Here is a 17,660-nt window from a genome sequence, read left to right on the forward strand (position 1 = left end):
GACTGAAATTTTACTTAGAATAATATTGTCAAAAAATCATGTTTGTAATATGTGATAGCATCATTAGTCATGCTTTTTGGTACACATTGCTATGTTAGTATTTGTGGAAATAAATAAAAACCTTGATTTTTAAGTTATACATATTTAAATTTATGATAAATCTTCAGTTACTTAAGGATTTTAATTTTTGTTGGAGCTCTGTTGGGCAAAGATTTTTGAGCCAAACTTTAGAATGCTGTAGGTAGAATTTCAACACTATGGATAGAAAGGATGTTTAAGAGTAAATAGCTTAAAAGGCATAGAGATGGAGGAAAGCAAATCGGAATGTACAAGCATAGAAGTAGTGCTAACTCAGGTGATTTAAACGAGTGTAGAGAGAACCAATTAGGCTGTGATAACCTGGATTAGGATATCTTTTCCTTTATTAAATAGGGGTAGCTACTCTTTTACATGCAGGGATAAGCCAGAAATCTACATTTTTATTTGCTATTTTACATATTTAAAATGGTTGCGAATTAGTCAAAATGTTTCTAAAACACTACACAAATTAAGCTTGTGAGAGGAACTCATTTACCATTGGGGTTTATAGCCTTTGGAATAGAGCAATCTTGGTCACTTCAGAATTTGTGATTCAGAAACTGGAGGCAAGAATCCAGAAATCTGCCCTTTGGAGACTCTGCTGAAACCAGAAGAGTAGTAGAGTATTTGGAAACCTAACTTGGTGACTGAACCATACTAGATTTTCAAAAAATTTTGTTGAAAAGAGGAGTTGGTGAAAGGGTATACATTTTGGAAGGTGGTTGATGCCAGATTATGGATTACATTAAATGCTTTTTTTGAGGAACGTGAATGTACAACAGGAAGCCATCACAGGCTTTTGATTAGGGAGCTATGGCTAGAGTTCTATTTTAGTGTTGTAATATCAGGATTTAGGGGTAGTGAGAGGAAATGAAAAATTTAGGTTATGGTTATAGATACAAAAATAAAATGGATACCTGTACACCAATCAACAATAACTTGATTGCTTAATTTTATTGATGGAAATAAAAAGGCATTTTATATCTGCTAGAGTTAAATATTTATTGTAAAAATACCTTGAATGTATAATGTGATAAATCTTTTTGATAATTTCATCTTTTAGCTGTGCTGTGACTTCTTTGAATCTAATGAATCTTATAATTCTAATTTGAAGTTAATGTTTTTACAATATAATTTTAGTAAATTCATCTTTACAGTACTAAGCTTTCTGAAATTATTGAAAGCAATTACAATATGAAATTAATTCATATTACAATCTCACTGTTAATACTCAGAATTGATAATGATTTTTTAATTTGAATATTGATTTGGTGCCACTAAATCTGCGTTCTGTGTTCAAAAGAGTGCAACATACATTTTTTTCTGTGTCGTCATTAAGTTCTAAAATCAATGTGGAAGGTAAAAATGTATATGTAGAATTGCCCTGAAAATTCTTTTGCTGCCCTTTGAATAGTGTAGACAAGGGCTACAGTCATGTTTTTCTCCAGCATTGATCAAGATAGTTGTTTCTTTGGTTCTGTCAAGTGACATTTATTAGCTTTTAGGAACTGAGTAGGATAAAAAACCCTTTTTTTAAAATATATTTCTAGAAAGACTGTACTCACTGCAGTAAGCTAGGGCAGCTGTTTTCCTGAGTTAGTCTTGTTTGATTTTAATTTGCTCTGTTGTGTAGTCACCCATGTAACAATAATTAGCATAATAAAAGTTTATGAGAATTCCTGTACAAAGGAAACTACTTATTTGACCACTCTTTTAGAGGATGCTTATTATCAGGGTATCTTCAAGGAAATTCTGAGCTAATGCTTTTTTGGAGGGTTGGGGGAGCGCAGATAATGAAACTTTTGAGTCTTTTGACTTACCAACGAATATCAGCAATTTTTGCTGAGGACAAGTTTCACTAAAGGGAAGGTATAGGAGCAAATTCTGCTAGTACCAATGGGATACAGCTGAAGTTTCCAGATATCCTGCATAGCATAGAAAACTGTGTGGGACTATGAGATTTACCCACAAAATGTAATGCTAGAAAAACAGGGGATAATGATTTTATATTTTAAATGTAGATTTGATTCTGTACAAATACATTAAGTTTGAAAAGTATGGTAAGTCAAAAGATTATTTCAACTAATATGTTAGTAATTTAGATAATGGATAGGTTCTTTTTCCACCTTTCAATTTTATTCATATGAAGTCAAATGAATACATTGTTACTTTCATGGCTCCTGATTTTTTAAACTTAGATATGATTTATGCATCTTGAAAGAGTTAATGAAGCCCTTTAATATCTAACAAGTGCCAACAAATTTCTTAAAACATTCAAATGAAGTATTTTTTTGTATAATGAGACATCAACTTGGGTTACTTCATTTTTGAAAGATTCACTTTGCCCTCTTCTGTCTTTATGTGAAAATGTTTAAAATATGAATTGTTTTCCTTGTGCCTTCTTTTAATGTTAATTTTTAAATAGACATTTTAAAATTTAGATTGTAATAAATTGTGTTTAATGTACTGTAGATGATGGTGGCTATATGCTTTGTTAATATATATTCTCTTGAATACAAGGTAATACATTGTACTAATTTGTGTACTCTGTGTGTGCCATGAAACAAAGAATTAATACTACAGAGGTAAAATTTTTGATGAGGCATAACAAATTTATATAGACTGTTGTGTTGTAATAGATACCAAATGTACCATGTCTAAATATCATAATATATTTATTTTTTCAAATGTCAAGAGACCCATAAATTCTCAAAATCAATTATTTGATGGTGAATTTGGTTGTAAATATTTAAATCATTAGATGAAATATGGTTGTAGTACTTAAGAAATAAGAGTAAATTCTTAATATGTAATCTGATTAAACATAAACATGGATGCTCAATCTTTGATTTTGAGAAACTGGTTCAATATATTTTTATATCTTTTAAATTGTTTTATTAAAATTAGTAATTTGAATTTATTATTTATTTTTAGTTTTTAATTGCTTTGTAAATAATGGAAAGGAAACTGAATAAATAAAAATACCATTCAAATTTGCTTGAATACTTTAAAGTGAATGTATCACTTAGTCTTATACTTTTTTTTTTTTTTATAGAGGCATGTTTTCTTTCTTTCTTTATTTGTTTGTTTGTTTTGTTTATACATGCACTGGGTACAGTCAGAAGCGTGGGAGGGTGAGAGAATTCACCAGAGCCAGAGCGGGGAGCAGAGCAGGCAGAAGGACCGAAGTACACTGCTGAGGGGAGCAGCGGGCGGCAGGAGAGGTCTGCGCGCCATGTGGGACCCTCCTCCGGTGGCCGGGAAGCAGCCGGGGATCGAACCGGCGCCGCAGAGGCTGCGGGCAGCTTCGCAACCCAGCGCTCAACCACTGCGCCACCGGGGAGGCCCTAGTCTTATACTTTTTTAGTAGTCTATTGTGCTTTAAAATTGTGTGAATTTGTATCTGTTAGCAAAGACTAAAAAACCCTTCAAACACAGAAATTAAGAACTTTATTGTAAACTTTCATATGCTTACTACTTAAATTCTGCAATTAATGTTTTGCTGTATTTGCTTTACTACATATTTACCCATCTGTCCATCCATCAATTCATTTTTTAAAAGAAAACTTATTTCAAAACATTGCAGAATTAGTTTGAACACTTGATCCCTAAATATTTCAGCGTGAATATTATGAACTGGAGTTTTATATATATATATATATATATATATATATAAAAATAATTATTATTTTTTTTTTGGTGTGCCCTTTTTAGGTAAGATTTATAAACAGTGAAATGCATAAATCTTAAATGATGAATTTGAGAAATGATTACACCTTGTAGTTTAAAGCTCTATCTAGATTTAATGGTTTAAACCTCTATCAAGATTTAGATTTATCGCTACCCTAGAAATTTCGCTTCTGCCTGGTCCTAATCAATCTTCCAGTACCTCCTCAGGCAACCACTGTTCTAATTAAAAATAAAAAAAACTTAGGGTCTCCCTGGTGGTGCAAGGGGTTAAGTCGCAGCCACTGCAGCACTGCATGAGTTTGATCCCTGACCAGGGAGCTGACCCATATGGCCTGGCACACCTCTCCTTTCTTGCCTGCTGCTCCCCTTAGCAGTGTATTTCAGTCGGTCACTCTGTTCCCCACTCTGTCTCTGGTGAATCCTCTTACCCCCCTACCTCTGGACTGTATCCCAGTTCTTGTATACATAAGTAAATAAATCTTTTAAAAAAAAAGTAGGTAAGTTTTATCTATTCTACAACTTCACATCATTGGAATAATATACTATGTACCTCTGTTTGTTTTCTTTCATCCATCTTAATGTTCTTTTATCCACATTCATCTGTCTTAGTAGTAGTTCCTTGCTTTGTGTTACTGAAAGTTTTCCTTTGTATAACTGTATTACAGTTTATTCAGCCATTATTTTTTGGTTGAATTCTGTGCTTTTTCCAGATTTTGGCTGTGATGTATAAAGATTATATAAATACTCGTGTCTGATTTTATTATGGACAGAACACTGGGCTAGGGAAGATAAACATTTAACTTTTTAAAAAGTTTTCTCAGTGTATGGATTGTTTCTAATAAAGCTTTGCATGTTCAATGATTGGGGTGACAGAATTAAAATTCATAAATAACTTTCTGGTATTTAAATGCATTAAGAATGCTGGACAGATTGTTTAGATATCTGGTAATAGTTTAATAATTTTTTTAATTTTAACACTGTATACATACTTTGACTTGCAGTATTAAGAAATATGATGGAATGTAAAATTTCTGCCATGCTTGTATCATTTTGAAAATGATCTTTAATGCAAAGAAATATCTAGGTTTATTTTATACATAACTGTACTTAGCTAACATTCAGTCTCTTATTAGATAAAACCATAGATCATTACTAGTTTGAAAGAATTTGTATATTAATGTCTGTTTTTTTTCAGTGTAATAAAAACTGTTTTAATCTTAAATCTTTATTGCCATTATATACTTTTTTTTTAGGGTTCAATTGACTTTTATTTTTATATTCCCCATACAATTGCAACCCCCTTAGTTTGACACCAATCTCTCCTTTCCCCACCCCCCCCATAGTGTGTCTCATAGTTGTTTGTTTACTTTTAATATACATTAAAAGTTCTGGTAATTTTAGAACTAAAAAATACAATTGGTGAGGGTACTTACATTCTTTTTTGAATTTAAATATGTGAGACATTTTAAATTTTGTTTTCTCTGTTGAAAACAATGTCTATTTAAAATTGTTAGATGAAAAAGAATTATTAAAGGCCTGAATTTAGGGAATGTATAATTAAGGCACCAAGATCTAGGGTGACTATGCTTAGGAGTCTGTCATTAAGATGATAATGTCCACTGTTAATATTAAGATGTCATTATCTCCCCTTCCTCGTTTATCCAGGCATGATTTTAAGCACCCTTACCTTGTGAATCTTGCAGATAGGCATTCAAATCTCTTGTTGACCATTTTTGGTATTGACTTGGGAAGTCAGGGAAAACGGTCTAGTGGGAAATAGTTTAGAAATAAGTTTAGAAATACAGTTAGAGTACAATTGATTTGGGGGGGTCAGTTTAGGATATAAAAAATTACTATTTTATCTATTGTAGTCTAGATATTGGCAGTTATCGTCCATATATTTAATTCTTAATCATCTTCATTCTACTTTTTGCAATTTTTTTTTAAAGATTTATTTATTTGTGCATACAAGAACTGGGATACAGGCCAAAAGTGTGGATGGTGAGAGGATTCAGCAGAGACAGGGTGGGGAACAGAACAGGCAGATTGACTGAAATACACTGCTAAGGGGAGCTGTGGTGAGTCAGGAGAGGTCTGCTGAGCCATGTGGAAATCTCCCTGGTCGGCCAGGGTATTTAACTCGTGCTGCAGTGGTTGCAAATAGCTTCATAGGTTGCGTCTTAATCCCTTGAACCACCAGGGAGGCGTCTACTTTTTGGAATTTTTCAGCTTCTCTCTTCCCTCCCTGAGCCCTACATTTAAAATAGGTCTAAGTGGAAAAGGGACAATGGAAAGAAGATGATGGTATTTAACATTTATGGAGCACTTACTACATAGCATGTGACTGTTTTACATATATTAGTTAATTTAATGCTCACAACAAATCTGCAAGGAGATAATTAGTATATTCATTTACAGAGCATAAACAAGCATGGGGAGAAGGGGTAAGGAACTTGTTCAGGGTCACATATCCAGTAAGTGGTAGATTCAAAATTCAGTCCCAGCCAATCTGACTCCATAGTTCATGTTCTTATCCTCCTGCAAGAAAAAGATATATACCTGAAAGTCTTACAGTATTTCAATGTTAATTCTAAATAATTTCTGAATTCACATAAATGAATCTGTTCTGCACTAATAAGTTCTTTGGGGGTGGAGGAGAAGGTCTTGGGCATAAGTTACTATTGTAGGCCCTGGGAATATGATGTTTGGCCCTAGAATATTTTTCCTAGCCATTTTGAGGAAGACATTTTTATCTCCCCTTTATAACAATCCTGAGGAATTGCATTTTTCACTTAGATAAACTAATAAAAACAAACATTTAAAAAAGGTACAAAGTTGTCAGTCTTTTATTCAATGCACACTGAATGCTACTGTTAGGAATAATGCAAAAAGAAAATGAGTAGAAATTGACTAAAATTTCCGAGTTCATAAACTGGTCAAAGCCTCCTGTGTTTTTTGTAAATGCTAAAAACCTGAGAACTATCTGGCAAGATTAAGATTATTGAACAAAAAAAATCAATTTGTGACAACTGCCAGTATATCTAAACTCTTATGTTTCTTGACTAAAGATTTATGGAAAAATAGAATCTAGATAATACGTATGCAAACTTTGACTCAACAAAATTGCATTTAGCAAAAATTATGATTGTAAAAGAACATGTTGGTGAAAGCTATAATCAGTAAAATACGATACATGAAAAAGTGACTGATGGATCAAACTTTTGTTATAAAGTTTACTTGGAAAATAAGCCTGAGGATAACAGTTGATTAAAATGAAAATAAAGAGGACATTGACAGAGATGAATTCACATTTAATTTTTAATGCTACAGTCTCAGAGTTAACCTTAAAATAATTCTGATTTAATTAAACAGTTTAGTAAACATGAAGTAAAAATGTACCTAGAGTCAAAATGGCATGTTTTATTTTTTCTTTTTATTTTACTTTATTTTCTTTTATATACATTTATATTAATTTTTTTAAATGTTTTACCTCAATGTTCATTTTTTAAACAATATTTGCTTCCCCCAACCCCTCAGGTGTAATCCCTATAGAGTTTCCTTAATGGCATGTTTTTTTCAAAGTTTTTTTTTTTTTTTTTTTTTTTTTAATAGAGGCATGTTTTATTTATTTATTTATTTTGTTTTGTTTGTTTGTTTGTTTTGTTTATACATGCACTGGGTACAGTCAGAAGAGCGGGAGGGTGAGAGAATTCACCAGAGCCAGAGCGAGGAGCAGAGCAGGCAGAAGGACTGAAGTACACTGCTGAGGGGAGCAGCGGGCGGCAGGAGAGGTCTGCGCGCCATGTGGGACCCTCCTCCAGTGGCAGGGGAGAAGCCGGGGATCGAACCGGCGCCGCAGAGGTCGCGGGCAGCTTCGCAACCCAGCGCTCAACCGCTGCGCCACCGGGGAGGCCCCTTAATGGCATGTTTTAGAAGGTCCTTTCCTTCCCTTCTTCCTCCATTCCCTCTGGTAACCGCTACATTTTTCAACACAGTCTGAGAATTAATTTTGCTGTGCTTTGCCAGTATGTGTTCTTTGGTTATTATATTACACAAATAAGTGAAACCATCTGGTATTTGTCTTTCACGTTCTGGCTTATTTCATTTAGTATAATCACCTCAAGATCATCCATTTTGTCCCCAAAGGCACTGTTTCACCTTTTTAAATATATTAGCAGAGTCTGTACTGCTTGTCATTTATCTATACAACTTCTGATTTTTTTAAAGATTTATTTATTTATGCATACAAGAACTGGGGTATAGGCCAGAGGTGTGGGGGGTGAGCGGAGTCACCAGACACAGTGGGGCACAAAACAGGTGGATTGACTGAAATACACTGATGAGAGAAGCAGTGGGCAAGACACGAAAGCTCTGCTGAGCCATGTGGGTCACTTCCCTGGCTGGGGATTGAACTTGTGCTGCAGTGGCTGCAGATAGCTTCATAGTGCTGTGTCTTAACCCCTTGTGCCGCCAGGGAGTCTCCATAACTTCTGATTTTTTCTTCCTCCCTTTTAGTGTTTTGTCCTCTCATTCTTTTTTACAATTCTGCTTCTGTATTCCTACTTACATTGTGCTCAAAGTGTTACATTTTGTCTTGTTGTGTAGAAAATCTCCTTTCAACATTTCTTGTAGGGCAGGTCTGGTGGTGGAAAACTCCATTAGCTTTTATTTATCTGGGAAAGCTTTTATTTCACCTTCATATTTGAATGATAGTTTTGCAGAGTAGATTATGCTTGCATGGCAATTTTTGTCTTTTAGTATTGTGAACACTTCATTCCACTCTTCTACCATGGAGGGTAACTGCTGAGAAATTTGATGAGAGCCCCGTGGAGGGTTTTTTTTGTATATTACTTTCTTTTTTTTTTTCTCTAGCAATCTTTAATATTTTTCCTATGTCTTTAACTTTTGACAATTAAATAATGTGTCTTGGTGAGGTAATTTTGCATTTAAAAATTTGGCTGTATTTTTGCTTCTTGGACACACATGTTTATTTCTTTATTTAGGCTCAGGAAGTTCTTAACCATTATTCCTTTGAATGGGATCTCTTCACTTCTCTCTCTTTTCACCTTCTGTAATATACTTCATCCTTATGTTTCCTCTTCAAATAAGACTGGTATTTCTTGTAGAGTTTCTTCATTTTTCCTCAGTTTTTATTTCTTCTTCCATTGGTTTGTACATTTGTTTCTTTTATTCCTGAAGTTTTGTTTTCTACCAGCTGGATTATATTTAAAATATTTTCCATATTCCTCCTCATTTCATTTGTGTCTCTTTTTGTGATCTTCACTGACTTTAGTGAAGAACTTTTTTTTCCTGGTTCTCTTTTCTAAGATCCTGTAACTACCTTTTTGCATTTGACCTTCCAGAACCTCTTAGCATTTAAAAATTTCATATTCTAAAATCTTTGTTAGGTCCTCTATTCTTTGTCTTTTATATATGTCTCTGGACTTATGTTCTCCTACTTTTTCATCTTATTTTCATATGTTCCTTGCTTCCTTGTTATATGTGTTGCCTTTTTTGCTTTTCTCTTTGGGGTGCTGTGTGTTTGGTTTTGTCTTCTTTAACTTTTCAACAGCTAGGGAGGAAGGGAAACTGGATCTCAGTTCTAGTGGGGAGGGAGGGGAGCTGCAGGCCTATATATAGATCACCTCTGCCTCCTCTCCTGTGTCTCCAAAGCAAGCTCCACTCAGTGCTACAGGGGCCCTAAATTCCCATCTTGCTTCCTTCATGTTCGTCTCTACTGCATGGGGCATATTTCACTAAGTTCGAGTCACCTGGAAAAGGACACCTGGAGTGACTGCAGGGAATGAACAGCCAGACACAGGTATCTTGCACTGCTATGCAGGGAGTGCTAGGACTGGGCTGTGGGACATGTGAGGCCCAGCAATGGTTATTGCTGCCAGGTGAGGGGCCTAGATCTCAAGGCCTCCATGGATCTCTGATGTAGGTCTCATTGCAGGGTATAAGGGTAAGCCTGCAGCCAAATTACAGACTTATAACAGCTCCTGGTGGTGGTGATGGTGTTACAGGACACGAAGGGCCACCTCTGAATCCCCAACCTGTAGTGTGGCCACTGAGCATCCCTCTTTTTCCACTGGGAGGGGAGATAGTATTGCGTCTGTCAGCAGCTGAACCCATGGCACCTTCCTGTCTGTTCCATTCTCTCTGAGAAGTCCATCATACTCCAGTGTGTAGGACTGGAGATTGGGCCCTACCTTATCTGCAGACCTGGATTTCTGCATTAGTGTCATGACCTCCTTCACCTCTTCCCTTTCTATACCTACATTAAGTCACCAGCCTCTCAGCAAAATCTCCATGTGAAAGTACTTTGTCTCTGCTGATGAACCTCTAAATCTTTTGAGCAAACTTTATTCTAGTTTTATATTCCTTTAATTGTGTTTAGGGAAGAGCATGATCTGAACCTCTATTCAACCATGTTGTGGGTCCTGAAGGGTAATTTTAAAAATGAAAAATGTAGTTAGAAAAAACATTGGTAAAGGTGATATATTGCTGATATGTGTAGTGAAGCAGGTACACTGTTCATTAGAGGGAACATCACTAGTAAAGACTTTTGGGAGTAAAATAGGCCAGTCTAAATCAAGAGTCTGAAAATCTGATCCCTTTGGACCACTAATTTCATATCCAAGGATTTTATCTTGAACAAATAACCAGATGTGCACAAAGATTGAGTATAATAGTAAAAAAACAAGACAATGTTTAACAATAGGGGACTGATTAAATAAACAACCATACTTCCTTCTAATAGGATATCATGCAGAGACCAAACACCATTTGGATTATCATGCAGAGACCAAACACCATTTAGATACTAAATCTAATCACATGGGAGATGTTCACAGTAATATAAGAAAAGTAAATTTTGAATTAATAGATAAGCTACAGTGTTTTTGCTTCAAAATGCTAAAAGATAATATTTAGAATATTATATACATACCTTCAACCTATTAGGCTATTGTTTTAAAATCTATTTTTAAGGTTGTATAGCTTTTAAATGATCAGTGATGATTTTTGTTAATTGTATATATTTGTACAACTACCATTCAACAAATTCCCTCCTCTTTCCAGTCAATCCCACTTCACAGACTTCATGCGCTTTTTAGTTTCTACCCCATAGATTAATTTCCTTGTTGCTCAAGAGTTTTCTGTCTTAGATTATTTTGTTGTGTTTTTGTATGTTGATACTGGAAATCTTTTCAAGAAAATCACAGACTTTTGTAAGAAGAAACTTTTTATTTCTTGGGTATATACTCAAATTCTCAATCAGTGGCCCAACCTGATTACTGCAAAACTAGGACCAAAGTATTTTAATAAAAATTAAATGTCATTCCTACCTTGTTGTTTTGCATTGTTCTCAGTTGAAAAAATTACAGGTTTTTCTTTCAGAGAATTCATGATGTTGTTTTACTTTCCCCTAGATTGTCATGTCACTGTTAATTAAATCAGTTTGTTCAAAATGTGATTTTAGAACATTTCCATGCTATGGATGTTGAAATATTTTCTTTAATTCTTAGGGTCTTAAAATGTTTGTTATGGTTATTTTATGGTATTCTACTTCAGTTGAGTAGAATATGCTTTTGGGATGGTAAGAAATTTATATTCATTGTACTCGTGGTAATACTAGCACCTGATATTTGAATTTCTCAATTTTAAAATGTTAGCATGATATGATGAAATATTCTTTCATACTTCTTAATACAGGCTTATTTTCTTGTGCTTTTGTTTTCGTTTGACCTTACTATTTTATTTTTTATTTTTTTATTCTAGTTTATTCAGTTCCTAGAGAAGTAACAGAATCTAAAGGTCAAGAAGAGGAACCTGATAACCTAGTTAAATATTTCAGTGTTGTTTGGTGTAAGGCTTCAAAGAAAAAGCACAAAAAGTGGGAAGGTGATGCAGTTCTTATTGTAAAAGGAAAGTCATTGACATTAAAGGATTTGGAAGGCAGAGACATTGGAAGAGGTATTATAATGTTACTTAATGTTTATGATTTGGCCTAAAATTAGTATATTATCTGGTAATTTAAATATATTTGGATTTTATGAAGGGGAAGATTAAGATGTTTAAATTCAGTTTTACATCTAAATTGTCTCATAAACACAAAAGTGTCTTATAATAATTAGTGTGACCATCCTAGGTATACTAGCTCAGTGAGACAAGTTCCAACCCTTTGATTCTTTTTGTCCAAAAATGGCCATCCATGTAATTAGTTATTTTGGCATTTTTCTGAGATTCAGTAGTTGTATTAGTTTGTTTTTTTTTTCTCTTTTCTGGCAGAATGCTAAGTGATTACGAGTTAAAAAGTTGTTTATATCAGACATGTACAGTATGTGAACTCAATGATAATACAATTTTGAAAAAGAGCAAGGAGATAATAGCTAGGCATGACTTAGATTAATACATCTAAACTGGAAGTCACCATTACTTATACTGATATGATTTGTAGTAAATCAAGTATACTTACAAATTCAGAATGCCAAATGCCAACCATGTCTTTTTTTTAAAATAGTCTCTTTTGTTCAGTGTTGAGTGTAGCACATAATTATAAAATATGTTCTGCATATTCATTCTTTTCAAAATGTCATAGTTTATCCTTTTAGGTAATTCTTATGTGCCAAGCATTATGTAGGAGTAAACATTCAAGATGTGTAGTTTAGTGGGAACAGGACAGTATAATTGACAGTTAACAAGCAGTAAGATAATTGTTTTAATGAGAATTTTTACCAAGTACTGTAGTATCATAGAAGGACCATGAAATTCCGCCTAAGAGAGTAGGAGAAAACTTTGTAGAAGTCATTATTTAAGGTACTATTTGAAGGATGAGTAGTTTTGTAGGGTGTGAGAAAAAAGACACACATTGGAAAGAATAGCATATGCTATGGCAAAAAGACAGGAGAGAAGTAAAACTATTTCTTGAGGTAATGTTGATTTACAACCCTGTATATGTTTTTGGGATGTAAGTTCACACCTCTCATGCCTGTTTAGTGAAATTATATTCCAAAGCCAGATAGAGAGTTAAAATATTATAAAATGGCCCTGGACTATTTTATTGATAAAGTAGAATATACATAGTTTTATATTTGTATAGTTTATATAACATGATCTTTCACTTGCAAGAAGTAAAAAAATGCAAATTAGGGTTTAAACTGTCAATTTACACTATGTAAGTAGAATCACCTTAGGTGCTTTAAAAAAAATGCCAGTCCCAGATCAAAAAGAAGTGGTACATATACACAATGGAATATTACTTAGCAATCAAAAATATAAACTCATGCAATTTGCAGCAACATGGATGGAGCTGGAAGATATCATGCTAAGCGAAATAAGCCAGAAAGAAAAATAAAAATACCAGATGGTCTCACTCATAGCAGGAATTTAGAAAACTTAAATAAGGGACCAGGAAAAAGACTATAATAAAATCAAAATCAAAATCAACAAGCAACTATAAACCAGAGACAATTTATGGCGGGGGAGGGGAGGAGGGATTAGGGTCAAAATAAGGGGGGTGGGAATTGTATGGGGAATATAACCAAGATGAAAATGCATACTTATGCAAAAATGAAAATGATGTAAAAAATATATAAAATTTAGCAAATTATCCAAAAAAAAAAATGCCAGTTCCTAGATCCTGCCCTCTGAGGGTGTAATTTACTTGACCTGGATATTGGGGAGAAGCACTAAGGATAAATATATTTTAGATTTCCAGTAAAAATTGAGAACTACTGTTTTTTTTTTTTTTTTAAAATATTTATTTATTTATTTATTTATACAAGCACTGGGTACAGTCAGAAGCGTGGGAGGGTGAGAGGATTCACCAGAGCCAGAGCGGGGAGCAGAGCAGGCAGAAGGACCAAAGTACACTGCTGAGGGGAGCAGCGGGCGGCAGGAGAGGTCTGCGCGCCATGTGGGACCCTCCTCCTGTGGCCGGGGAGCAGCCGGGGATCGAACCGGTGCTACAGAGGCTGGGGGCAGCTTCGCAACCCAGCGCTCAACCGCTGCGCCACCGGGGAGGCCTGAGAACTACTGTTTTAAACATTAAAGAGGATTTTATTGACTTTCCAAATGGAAATATATGAACATAAGACTTGGTTGCTTAATTATAAAATTAATAAATGTGTGTCAACCTGGAGTCAATTTTGCAAGCTATTGCCTGTAATACAAGCAGTTTATCTTTTAAATAAGTTGGATATACAGAATTTAATGTTAATGCAGGGATGGAGACTCTATAAAAACTGAAGGCTGGGAACCTGCCATCTTCTAGAAAATTGACCAACACAAAGGGAAAGAGTGACACTTGCTATATGTTGCCTGGGCCTCTTAGAAAAATGGAGTTGTTCCATTTGCATGTAGACATGCAAATCTACAAGAAAGGTGATATTGTAGATAGTGGGGCGATGGACACTGTCCAAAAAGGAATGACCCACAAATGTTACCATGTCAAAACTGGAAGTCTCTAATGTTACCCAGCATGCAGTTGAAATTATTGTAATACAAACAAGGATTCTTGCCAGGAGAATTAATATTCATATGGATCACATTAAGCACTCCAAGAGCTAAGATAGATTCCTGAAATGTGTGAGAGAAAATGATCAAAATTAAATTTAAGAAAAAATGGAAGGCAAAGAGAAAGGTATTTGGGTTCAACTGAAGTGCCAAGCCTGCTGCACCCACAGAAACACACTTTGTGAAAACCAGTGAAAGTGAGCCTGAGCTTCTGGAACCCATTCTCTGTGAATTCATGCCATATTAGGTGTGAAAATAAGAAAGACCTCTGGACTATAAAAAGGCAAAAAATCAAAAAGCTGAAGACCCGGCATGCTAAAATGACTGACAGCTTTGGATAATGGACACAATTAGCTGTCATTGCACAATACTCAGCAAAAGTGTGGGGAAGAAACTATGGAGAGGTTTTTTTTTTTTTACTCTTTTTTTTTTTTTTTAAAGATTTATTTATTTATACAAGCACTGGGTACAGTCAGAAGCGCGGGAGGGTGAGAGAATTCTCCAGAGCAAGAGCGGGGAGCAGAGCAGGCAGAAGGACCGAAGTACACTGCTGAGGGGAGCAGCGGGCGGCAGGAGAGGTCTGCGCGCCATGTGGGACCCTCCTCTGGTGGCCGGGGAGCAGCCGGGGATCTAACCGGCGCTGAGGCTGCGGGCAGCTTCGCAACCCAGCGCTCAACCGCTGCGCCACCGGGGAGGCCCACTATCGAGAGTTTTAAGGAAGTCTTCTGGAGATTTAGAGACATTTGAGAGTCATCATTATGGGTCAGGGAACTAACCCACATGGTGCAGAAGACATCTCCTGTTTTGCCCACTGCTCCCCTCAGCAGTGTATTTTCAGTAGATCAGCCTCTTCTCCCCACTCTGTCTCTGGTGAATCCTCTCACCCCCTGCACCTCTGGCCTACACCCCAGTTCTATGCAAAATAACTAAAATAAATAGAAATCTTCAAAAAGAATAATGAAAAAAAGAAGATAAAGCTATAATCTTCATTAATATGGAGAGGTCAAGATTACTTTGAATTGAGATAGTTTGGGGAGTGGAGGATTGGGTCTTTGGCATTTAGGAATATCAATTAAGCAATTGCTTTCTGTACCGGAACATTAAATTTATAGAATGCTCCATCATAATTTTAAAAATTTATTATTAGTTATATATTTGCACAGGGTGTAAAGTTTAGTCCAGTTTTAATACTGTAAAATATTGCAATTTCCAGCCATTTTAAAAGGGTCATATTTTCTAATATACCAGTGTTATTTTTTGTTTCCTAGGGACTTGAAGAAGTTTATGGTATATAAAACTCTTGCCTCTCAACATGACATTAACTATAAATTTAATGTAAATAAGCACATGAATCACAGTCTAAAATCCCATGACTTTATCTGGTTAATGAACTCATTTTGAGCAAAGGGTGACTAACACTCATTTATATTCCATCATCAGCACCTTAGTTAATGTCCATTGAATGAATAATTATTAAAGTTTGATATAGAAAATATCCCACTATTTAGTCAAGAATTGGAGAACTTGGACTATCAGTGGCCCCTTGATACAACTGTATTTTAACTTTGCTGTTTCCTGTGGGACTGCAGTACTGGTTGTAGGTGGGAGTTGATTTTATTGTTGTTCTTCACATTTCTGGGTGTCACAAGGAAGGGGGTTGCAGATAACCAAAGCTTCTTAGCTTGCTTGTCTACATGTGAGATGGCAAAATTATGACTATTTTCGATAATTAAAAGAAGTCTTGCTTTCTCTAAAATGTGGCCACTTTTTATAGCTACACTATTTATTTCTTCTGAGTTTTTAGCTTTTTTCTTACCAAAATGATAAATTATGTTTTCATTCTGGCTAGTGGATTACATTAGTTTATTTGTATTCAAAGCACTGTTTTCATTCTGCATAGTTATGGCAGATGCCCATGGTATCACTAAGTAAATTATCTAAAGCATTGGTAAATTAAACTAATGTTGTCCTTCTCAATTTAAAGGCACTGGATATAAATTGAAAGAGCTTGGAAAGATTGAAGAGGGCCAAACAATGATGATTGGTGGAAAGGAAATAGAAGTGATGGGTGTAATCTCTCCAGAAGATTTCAACAGTGGCAAGTGCTTTCAGCTTGGAGGAGGAGGTCCTGCTATGTCGACTCCTCAAGCTGCCATGAAGTGTTTCTCTAACCCTTTCAAACAAGTCTGTAAACCAAGTTCAAAGGAAAATAAACAGAATGGTTTCCAAAATTGTAAGCCACGTCATGACCCACATGCATTAAGTAAGATTTAAAAAATAATTTGAATATTATATTTTTATTGTCTGAAGATTTTTGTTATATGCATTTAAAGTCTAACTCTTCAGGTTTTCAGGGGGAAGTATATATTTTTCAGATATACAATCTTACATAAAATACTATACATGTGTGAAGGAATAACATACAAATTGTAGATGAATGTACATATACGTACATCTGTATGATTTTGAATAAAATCTGACATCTTTAATAAGGAGAAAAATTGGTAATTTATAAAACAGGAATATTTTAAAACTTCTGTTTTGAAGACCATATGCCTTGATCACATGCATTAGTGTATTAACGTGCTGAATGGTGAGCTATCATGTACAGAATTAAAATTTTACCTGTGAGAATTCAGTTTTCACATTAATAAATTTAATTTGAAAATCACATTAAAAAGGGGCCTCCCTGGTGGCACAAGGGGTTAAGACACAGCACTATGAAACTATCTACCACCACTGCAGCATGAGTTCGATTCCCCGGCCAGGGAGGTGACCCACATGGCGCAGCAGACCTCTCCTGACTTGCCCTCTGCTCCCCTCAGCAGTGTATTTCAGTCAGTCCAACTGTTCTGTTCTACACTCTGTCTCTGCTGAATCCGCTCACCCCCCACACCTCTGGCCTGTACCCCAGTTCTTGTATGCATAAATAAAATAAATCTTAAAAAAATCACATTAAAAAAAGGAATGTAGTATGTTTCTGACTTATTTCTATTGTTTACTCAGCAAGTATTTCTTTCTTTTTTTTTTTATATCGGGGGGAAATCCAGATGACTTTTTTAGTTGAGTTTTGGGGGGTTTTTTTTAGATTTTTTTTTTTTAAGCAGAACAAGTTTTATTTGATCACAGGTCACATGTGGGGATGTCATTTAGCGCAATGTGTTATCAGCAGTAAACAATATATTTTACATAGCCACCTAGAACTAAGATATAGCTAGCTAGCTAGCTAGCTAGCTAGATTGATAGTCACAATATAAAATGTTATGCTTAGCGTAACCAGTGGTCAAACATTTTGAAATAGACTACCCTAAATGCCAACATGGCATTTGTCTTGATTTAAAACATGCCTTAGTGTATGATGTCCAGTCAGTGCT

At 35.1% G+C, this 17,660-nt stretch overlaps 1 protein-coding gene across 1 annotated transcript in view; it reads left to right on the forward strand.

Moving 5' to 3' along the window:
* The window catches only part of RAD54B (RAD54 homolog B), a gene marked incomplete at both ends in the record, with an annotated part of 55,377 nt that overhangs the window by 19,639 nt on the left and 18,078 nt on the right, over nucleotides 1-17,660 (forward strand). The window contains 2 exons of the mRNA XM_084230436.1: nucleotides 11,551-11,745; nucleotides 16,271-16,549. Coding sequence (XP_084086562.1) covers nucleotides 11,551-11,745; nucleotides 16,271-16,549 — 474 coding nt within the window. The remainder of the gene's footprint in view (nucleotides 1-11,550; nucleotides 11,746-16,270; nucleotides 16,550-17,660) is intronic.

Source organism: Talpa europaea (assembly GCF_964194135.1).
Source record: "Talpa europaea genome assembly, chromosome: 3".
Classification (NCBI taxonomy): domain Eukaryota; kingdom Metazoa; phylum Chordata; class Mammalia; order Eulipotyphla; family Talpidae; genus Talpa; species Talpa europaea.